The 10,109-nt window shown below is 45.2% G+C and overlaps 1 protein-coding gene across 2 annotated transcripts in view; it reads right to left on the bottom strand.

Annotated features, from left to right (window-relative positions):
• Positions 1-6: 6 nt before the first annotated feature.
• LOC111962325 (zinc finger protein ZFPM1) overlaps positions 7-10,109 on the bottom strand; it is a 62,977-nt gene continuing 52,874 nt past the window's right edge. The window contains exon 3 of one of the 2 annotated variants that reach the window (XM_023985336.2): positions 7-668. In XM_023985336.2, the coding sequence (XP_023841104.1) occupies positions 490-668 (179 nt within the window). In that variant the 3' untranslated portion in view covers positions 7-489. The remainder of the gene's footprint in view (positions 669-10,109) is intronic. The other variant, XM_023985335.2, reaches the window with a different exon arrangement.

Here is a 10,109-nt window from a genome sequence, read left to right as displayed (position 1 = left end):
AAAAAACAATTTAACCAATTTTAGAATAAGGCTGTAACATAACAAAATGTGGAAAAAGTCAAGGGGTCTGAATACTTTCCGAAGGCCATATACCACACCCCCTCAAGCCTTATTGCTTAAATAGAGCATGGATTACAAATCTTTAAAAAGTATTTGATCCAGTCCAGAGAAAGTGTGTGTGTATGTGTGTGTGTTTTTGTGTATGAGAGTGTGCAATGTTCTGGTATCTGTATCTGGTCAGTGCCAGGAAAACTCTTCCAGCTCAGAATCACATGATTAGATGGACTTTCAGCACATGATGAATAAGAGACAACTCCAGCGAGAGGAACATCCTGTCTCTAACATTTCCCAAGGAAATGTATATAGCGATTGGCCATGGGGTAATAGGAGCGTGCGCACACAAAGATATTTCCATTTCCCACCACTGACAGATTAATGGGTGATAAGTAATTTTTTTATTATCCTGTCCCATTGACAGAACCCAACCCGCTACTTGACCTCTAACATCTCCCTCCATGCACTTCGAACCTTCACCTCTGACTCCTGGTCATCTCCCGCATCTTCTGTTTGGACGATCCCAGCGTATGGCCCCCATAATGTGTCGGTGGTGAGGTCCCTGCAGGCCAGGACCTTGGGGTAAGCAGCATCATCACTCAGCTCCAGATCATCTACAGATAGAAAGGGAGAGAAGAGAAAGGGAGGAGAGAGATATTAAGTCACTAAGGTCCCACAAGCAAACAAGATACACAGCCAAACAAAATCCAGGTAAAAATACGGTCTCAAACAAAACACAACTACAATGATCTAATTCATGTAATGGCCAGAGCCCTGGAGATAACTGACGAACAGACATGGGAGTCAAGGCTTTTTGTAAACAACCGGTATAGACTAACAGTGAAATGCTTACTTACAGGTCCTTCAACAATGCAGAGTTAAAAAAGATAAAACATCTAACAAAAATGTCATTAGTGACACGAGGAATAAATGCACAGTGAATAACGAATAACAATAACGAGTACAAATATCATGGCTATATACAGGGAGTACCAGTACCGAGTCGATGGGTAATGGAGGTAGCTATGTACATATACTGTAGGTAGGGGTAAAGAGACTATGTAACAGGATAGATAAAACAGTAGCAGCAGCGTATGTGATGAGTGTGAAAGTGTGTGTTGTCAGTGTGCATGTGTACGCGTGTGTGGGCGTATGTACTGTGTGTGTGTGTTGGGGTGTCAGTGTAAATATGTGTGAGTGTGTCGGTAGAGTCCAGTGTGTGTGCATGGAGTCAGTGCAAGAGAGTTAGTGCAAAAAAGGGTCAATGCAGGTAGCCCAGGTTACCATTTGATTAGCTATTTAGCAGTCTTGTTTAGAGGTCTTATGGCTTGGTGGTAGAAGCTCTTCAGGGTCTTGTTGGTTCTAGACTTAGTGCACTTGTACCGCTTTCCGTGCGATAGGAGAAAGAACATTCTATGGCTTGGGTGGCTGGAGTCTGAAAATTCTTTGGGCCTTCCTCTGACACCGCCTGGTATAGAGGTCCTGGATAGCAGGGAGTTCCGCCCCAGTGATGTACTGGGCTGTTCTCGCCACCCTCTATAGCGACTTACGGTCGGGTGCCTTGCGGTTGCCGAACCAAGTGGTTATGCAGGTCCCGTTGCTAGGATAGTCTCGAACGGAGCTCGTACAGAGTTCATCCAGTTTGTTCTCCAGGGACTGCACTCCAATACAACAGAGGGCAACGGTGGTTCACCGACGTAGTCGCGTCAGTATGCCCCCTTGCTTGAGTCTCTTTTGCCGCCGCTGCCTCTTTCGAGACCTGGGTATTTAAGGCCTGGTCCGGAGTAAGCAGGATGTCCAGAGCTGCCAACTCGTTGAAATATAAATTTCCCTCCAAATCGAGGTTAGTGATCACTGTTAAGATGTCCAGAAGCTGTTTTTCAGTCATAGGAAATTATGGCGGAGACATTATGTGAGCTGGCGCACACCCAGAATTATTTTTTTTTGTGTGGAGGTGCTGACTAACGACGAATATAAACTATAAAAATAAATAATACAGAGTCGCACACTATTGGGTAAATCACCCAATAAATTACTGGGAGTTGATATATGGAATGTGCGAGTCTATTATTTATTTGTATAGTTTATAGGAGACATTATGTACAAAAGAAGTTAAGATCAGCTTTAAAAAAAAGCTGGTAAGACTGCTACTATCCACTTTTCTGGGGGGGGGTTACTAGACTACTAGAACAGGGGGTGACTCAGGCCATTGAGGACGAGAACACTTCACTAACAAACTGACACCCCTTACAACAACACAGAGGATCAACCAAGTTGGATCTCAAAGGCTTCAACAAAAACACACGTCTCTCACAAAGGGATGATTGAGAAAGACTTGCAGAAATTCACTGAGTCCAGTACATACAGTAAGTTGTCATATGACACAGCCCCCATAGCAATAGTGCTCTACAGTGCAGTCCCATTGGAAACCTGCTGTGTACCAGCCAGTGGTGCTCCACACACAGCGTCCGCCTGTCCCTCTCCCTCCATGTTGATTCTGTTGCACTGTGCTCCCCCCCCCACCCCATGGTTCAGCTTCACTTTCGGGGCTCGGGCTAAAGTGCCGAGGCGATAAGAGTGTTTGTCTAACACTCTCTATGTCAAAACACTCATCTATCTTCTCTGTATCTATCCCCACCAGAGAACAACAGACAGACGCTGATAAAATGGCTTTCCCACAAGCCTAGTGGGAGAGAGAGGGATGGAGAAAGAGGGGGTGGCAGGGAGAGAGAGGAGTGAAGGAAAGGAAGAAAACAATTCAGACGCAGTAGTGAGAAGGAGATGGGAACGAATCAAGCTTGTGAATGTGTTTTTGAGTGTGTTACTGTGTTAATGTGACCACCGTTTGACTCTGGTTGTCATAAATGGAGCTCATACCACTATATTTGAACACACTGTAAGCTACTGTATGAAACTGCACTGGGCTAACAAACTCATAATTAAACAAACTCCATTGAAAATCTCTGAAGCTAAAATGTATTTGATTCCCATAAAATGTTGAAGACTATACAGGAAATATGCCCATGTCTCTATTAGCTATTAGTCCGTGTTAGTCTTCTGTCCACATCAGTGAGGCTGAAGTCCAGTGTCCAGGCTTGGCCTATCTCCCATCACCCCCTGGTCAGATCACACTGTAACCCCCTAATCTCAACACTCCATCAATGTCCAGTCTGCGGCCCTGTCCCTGGCTGGCCTCGGTCACATGATGCCTTATCAACGTGACCACCACTATTAACCTAATTGTGAAATTGTCTGCTGAGATTTTACCTTTGTGAGGAAATACAAAGAGAGCACACTAAGAGTCAGTGTTTAGAACGGCTATTCCCCCTCAGGAGACTGAAATGATTTGGCATGGGTCGCCAGATATTCAAAAAGTTCTACAGCTGCACCATCGAGAGCATCCTGACTGGTTGCATCACCGCCTGGTATGGCAACTGCTCGGCCTCCGACCGCAAGACACTACATCACTGGGGCCAAGCTTCCTGCTATCCAGGACCTTTATACCAGGTGGTTTCAGGAAAAGGCCCTAAAATTTGCCAAAGACTCCAGCCACCCTAGTCATAGACTGTTCTCTCCGCTACCGCACGGCAAGCGGTACCGGAGGGCCAAGTCTAGGTCCAGAAGGCTTCTTAACAACTTCTACCCCCAAGCCATTATACTCCTGAACAGCTAATCAAATGGCTACTCGGACTATTAGCATTGACCCCCCACCCCCACACCTTTTTACGCTGCTGCTACTCTGTTTATTATATATGCATAGACACTTTACCTCTTCCTACATGTACATATTAATTACCTCGACTAACCTGTGCCCCCGCACATTGACGCTGTACCAGTTCACCCTGTATATAACCTCGTTACTGTTATTTTATTGGTCTTCTCCCTCTCTATCATCTGTAACACAGGAAGGCGGCGTCACCTCCTGGATGGCAGGGTCCAGCTCTGAGGTGCCCACGGCCAGCCGCCTGGGCACACCATCCAACCGGCAGGCTTTAAATTAGAGATCAGTTTCATCCTCCCACTGAGGCGGAGGGAGTGATCATGAGGCCCATTTAATCACCGCACATCTGTAATCTCTGCAGGTTAGCATGGCGCTACTCTACGCAGGGCCTCCTCCAGTCCTAATCACTGCTAATTACCACTACCGCCCACCACAAAACCCCATAATGACCTGGGGCTCTTATCAATACTGTTCAATGCCCTGCCGCTCGCCTTTCGGCCTGATACTGGCCCCTCTGTAGAGGCTCTACACCCCCACAGCCCTGTTCAATGCCCTGCCACTTGCCCACTCCGCCTGATACCCTGGCCCCTCACCTCGCCTCTACACCATATCTATACCCTCACAGCCCTCAACAATATCCCCGGCCTGGACCACAGACATTATCTACGCTGCTGCGTGACCAGTGGCCTCAAAAACACAGGCCTTATCAATAGGGATCTTGCACGACAGAGTCCACATAGACCGAGCGGCCAGCCTTATCAATATAGCTCCACTCTGGCAGTGTCCACACAAAGCCTCATCAATACGGCTGCTTCACCAGCCACTGGGGCGCCCTGTCCGTTTACAACAGCAGACAATAAAACAAACAATCACTCTATCATTAATGAAATGACTAATGCAATTACCCGATGAGTAGAAAGATGGGGATAGAGGTAGGGTAGGTCGGAGAGGAAGGACAGGAGGGTGAATAATGCAACAATGAGGTCATAAATTAGTAACAAAAATACATTTGTGATATACATGTACAATATTTCAACTACATCATTGACCTGGATGTAACCAACAATCACATAACAATCACCAGTTTTATTTTATAGAGACCTTGTATGTTTGTGACCTGTTGTGGCACGTATCCAGACAGACTCACGCAAATTCCCTTCCTCTCTGAACCCTTCAAGAGGAACAAAGGAAACATCACATCTAAGCTGAGAAAAAAAACATACTTATTAACAGACACCTGAAAGTAGTTTCACAAGTCTGTCAAATTGTCATGAGCGCAGTGAACATTGATGTTCTGCCGTTACATGGCCCTATGAGTAACCCAACACCACCAAATGGGTTATAAATTATATCATGTTAACGTACTACCTATGACTGTAGTTTATGGTATAGTACTGTAGGGGGACCGGAGTTCAGACTAGATTACCCAAACAATGTTTTGAGACAGACATACAGTAGCACTTCCTGGTACAGGTCAAATACATACATACATAGCGTACATTTATCTAGTTATTCTCAACAATTCATGGGACTCTTGGACAGCAATTCATGGTCTAATGGACAAGAACTTTGAGTTATTGAGCAATGAATGACAACATCACCAGCATTACTCAACGACAATGACCAACATTACATCAGCCAACCTAACCTAGCGTTCTGTTGGTTGTCACGTATGCAAAACAAAATGCATGACCATCTGCACCGTCCAATGGGAGTCGAGCATGCTCACAGGGACTCACCTGATTGGATCTCAATGACTAACAAAAAGCAGTTACACAACCCTAAGTAACAGGTGCTCCCCTATTCCCAAACACCATAGTCTCCTCTATCAAGGCTAATTGATTTTAAAAAACAATTGTTGATATCAAATGAGCACATCGCTGCGGAGCCATTGATTTTTTTGACACAGTACAACAGGAAATCTTTATCAGGGCCGTACTACAACCCGCGCTAATAGGTGGGGTTTAACCTCTGCTGAATGACAAATCCCAGAGCTTTCTTCCCCACTCACTCAGCATGGGGACTCCCTCTCTGCTCTGCCCTGTAACTCCCAACTGAGGAAAGAAGATGAGCCCCTATCGGTAAATCAAAATCAAATGTTATTTGTCACATGCTTTGCAAACAACAGGTGTTGACTAACAGTAAAATGCTTACTTACGGGTCCTTTTCCAACAATGCAGAGTTAAAGATTAAAATAAAAAGATAAAATAAAAATAGATGGTGACACGAGGAATAAATACACAGTGAATAACAAATAACAATAAGGAGTAAAAATAACATGGCCATCTATATACAGGGAGTACCAGTACAGAGTCGCTGAACAGGGGTACAAGGTAATTGGAGGTAGCTACTGTATAGGTAGGTATAGAGTGACCAGGCAACACGATAGATAATAGACTGAGGAACAAAGGAATGCCAAATTATTTCAGCCTCCTGAGGGGGAAGAGGCGCTGTTGTGCCGTCTTCACAACTGTGTGGGTGTGTCTGGACCATGTAATTCCTTAGTGATGTGAACACTGAGGAAGTTGAAGTTCTCGACCCGCTCCACTACAGCCCTCATAGATGTGGATGGGGACGTGCTGGCCGCTCCGTTTCCTGTAGTCCACAAACAGTTTCTTGGTCTTGCTGACGTTGATGGAGGCCGTATTCCTGACACCACATTGCCAGGTCACTGACCTCCTCCTTACAGGCTGGCTCATCGTCGTCGGTGATCAATCCTATCACCGTCTGGCCGTCAGCAAACTTAAAGATGGTGTTGGAGTTGTGCGCAGCCACGAAGGGTTAGGGATAGGATGAACATTTCAGTGAAGACACACGTATGTCCTGGCCCCGTGGCCTTGTGAATGTTAACTCTTACTCATATCGTAACAGCTGGTGCTCTCATGCATGGTTCTATGTTTCTTATCGGGAAGTGAGCATAGAAGGCATTTATCTCATCTGTTAGGCTCATGTCGCTGGGCAGCTCGCAGCTGGGTTTCCCTTTGTAATCCGTGGTAGTTTGCAATCCCTGCCACAACCTTTGAACATCAGAGCCGGTGTAGTAGGATTCGGTCTTAGTCCTGTATTGACGCTTTGCCTGTTTGATGGCTCGAAGGTCGAAGCAGGATTTCTTATAAGTGTCCGGATTAGTGTCCCACTCCTTGAACGCAGCAGCACTAGCCTTTAGCTCAGCGCAGATGTTGCCTGTAATCCATGACCTCTGGTTGGGTATAAACATACGGTCACTGTGGGGACGAMGTCATTGATGCACTTAATTAAGCCGGTGACTGATGTGGTAAACTCCTCAATCAGATGTGTCCCGGAACATATTCCAATCTGTGCTAGTCCTGTAGTTTACCACCCACTTCAATGGATCATTTCCGTATTGAGCGCGTCACTGGTACTTCCTGTTTGTGTTATTGCATGTAAGCAGGAATCAGCAGGATAGAGTTATGGTCTGATTTGCCAAACAGAGGGCGAGGGAGAGACTTGTATTGTGTATTAGTGTTTCTGTGTTTCTGTGTGTGGAATAAAGGTGATCTAGAGTTGCCACCTCCAGTTGCACTGGTGACATGCTGGTAGAAATGTAAAAAAACAGATTTTAGTTTCCCTGCATCGTCTTGACGATGTATATCCATGTCCTCGTTCAGCCACGACTCTGAAAAACAATGTTTTTCAGTTCCAGTTGATAGGATAGTCTCGAACGGAGCTCATCCAGTTTGTTCTCCAGTGATTGCACTTTTGCCAGCTGCTATCCACTGCAGCGCCACAGGAGGCCTACGTTGCAGGCTTGGAGAGACCACTAGAATTAATAGTATCAATACCTGCCTGTGTGTATGAGACAGACACAGAGAGACGCGGAGACAGAGAGAGACAGAGAGAGACAGACGGGAGAGAGACGAGAGAGAGAGAGAGAGACACGGGAGAGAGAGACGAGAGAGAGAAAGCCCACTCCTCCAGTCAGGGTAGAGAAAAGGCGTGGTTTTCCACCTACACTCTAACAAGAAACATTTCCATGATCATCCAAGCAGACCCAGAGTCCCTTCGGGTCCAGTAGCGGTTCAGTTGAAAATATACACATTTCTGGGATATGCATCTCATGCTCAGGACGCAATCATTTCCATTTTACCCTCTGTTGCACAGCAAAGATAAGACACCTGCATTGCCACGCTAATCAGATGAGCTTCAACAGAACTTTATCATTGACATTTACGACTGTTTACCCAACTAATTTCTTTTAACTGCACTGCTGAACTTTTATCAGCAAAATACATACCCTAGGAAAGAGCAGATGCCAAACATGCAAATTCCAAATATGTGAAATAAGATAAAATAACTTAAAACAAAATGGGGAACATTACTGTAAGCCAGGGTGGCAAGACAGTGTTGACAAAATATACTCCTGGGAATACAGACAGAAATGAAGAATGCTGACATTCACATGCAAAACTTCGTTTTGAGTTCAAAGCCCAGTGGTTGAATGTGTTTACTTGCAATAAGAGCCTGTGATTGAGATACATGACTAGTAACACCCTTGTCTGAGTTTATGCTTCAAGTATACTTTATCACTCTAAAAACACAGCCAGCTGGGAGTCCAAGGTTATGTAAAATAGAAACATACAAAAAGGACAAGCACTGAATGTCATCATTAATAGTGTCCAGGAGGCTGTACCAACAGGGGGCACTGTAAAACAGAGAGCAGCCTCATTAGGGTCAAGGGCAGCAGCAGTAGGACTGGAGGGTCACAGACAGGGGAGAATGGTTAGATCTGATCAAGACACCATTACTACCCCTGATCTCCACCCCCCACATACAGAGAGAGACAGAGTGTGTGTGCGTGCGCTTGTGTGTATATATGTGCGTGTGAGCTCAATCTCGATTCATTCTTTGCCTCCATCTCTTACAGCCTCCCCTTCCTCCACTGCTACCCTTTTAGAAATTGAAAGTAGAGACCTTCCAGAAACTCTCCCTGATAATCACACATAAATTAATTAGAAAATGTTTCTTGACATTCTCTCCGCATAGATGGAGGGAAAAAAAGACTCGGGCAAAGCCACAAAATTAATTGTACGGTATGTGACTTCGATAATTAATTCAATCATTAATTCATGTCTTCTTTAACAACTCCTTCTGGCTTCATGAAGGACATTTCAATCATAGCTGTATCAGGATGTAGACTTGGAAAGTGAGTGTTCTAGAATGAAGCTACTGTAAACGGTCAGGGCCATGTACAGATCCACTAGCTAGAAGTTAGAAGGCCTAAGGCGCTATAATAATAGCGCACAAGGATGTGAAACAACGTGCCGTAAAATAAGAGTCCTTTTCTCCCACTCTGGTTTGTGTCTGTACTTTAAAAGAGCAAACCATTTTTAAACATAATGCTGCTTCCTGTAATAAATCTATACAGAAATCACAGGCAGTGGTGTAGTGGAGGGTAAATGCAAGTAAATGCAGTTTACCCACCTTTTTCCCCCCGTCTCCCAACAGTTTACCCATCTTTCGCAGAAAAATGCATTAAAAGAATAGGAAGCGTTCTTTTTGTCACTGCGACCGGTGAGCAGAGTCACCCACCTATTTATTGACCACTACATTACTGATCAGGGGTAAGAAAAGGGAAGTATTAATGGGCTAACAGAGGAGAGAGAATTTAATCTGCTCTTGTTCCACTTCCTAAAATGGCTACTTTGTTCCTACAGTATTAACGGCAGCTTTTGTTAGAGGAGTGTGTCAGAAAAAGTGTCAGAAATTCCCATTTCCTGGTGTTAATTCATTGAACCAAGCTGGAGGAGGTAACTACTGTATTGACTTTCAATCATTCCAGAGATACTTCCATTTGGGCACACCAAGSCAACGATGCATTTCAGAAAATGCATCACCCTCTCCAAGTTCACCACAGTACAGTACATGTGACAATGCTCTTTCCCCTGCATGAAATCTCATCACGCACATCAGATCTAAACCATATAAAAACATTCAGTATAGTGGAGCAGTGAGCTGGAGTGGGAAGTTGGTGTGAGTCTGGCAGTGGAGAGATAGAGGACAGGAGGGGGAAAGAACAAACTGAAACGCAGGGTAGGAAGGACAGGATGTGGGCTAGCACTGCTGAGAAGCCAGGCATCTGATAGGGTTGTAATCACCATGGCTCTGTCCCGGCAGCAGGCGCTAACACATCGGCGATGGGAGCAGCTGGGCTGATAGGGCCTGGACAGCACTGAGAAATGTTCCTTTAGATTATACCCCTCGCCTATCAATCATCACGAGGGGAACAGAGTGACACAGAGACAGGGCCAGTTGAGAGAGAGCGAGAGTGAGAGGACAGGGGTGGGGTTCAAGAGGAACGGAGATAGAGGGGGTT

The sequence above is a fragment of the Salvelinus sp. IW2-2015 genome, linkage group LG4q.1:29 (genome assembly GCF_002910315.2).
Source record: "Salvelinus sp. IW2-2015 linkage group LG4q.1:29, ASM291031v2, whole genome shotgun sequence".
NCBI classification, from domain to species: domain Eukaryota; kingdom Metazoa; phylum Chordata; class Actinopteri; order Salmoniformes; family Salmonidae; genus Salvelinus; species Salvelinus sp. IW2-2015.
Note: the sequence above shows the minus strand (reverse complement) of the source record. Positions and strands in the feature narration are given on the sequence as shown.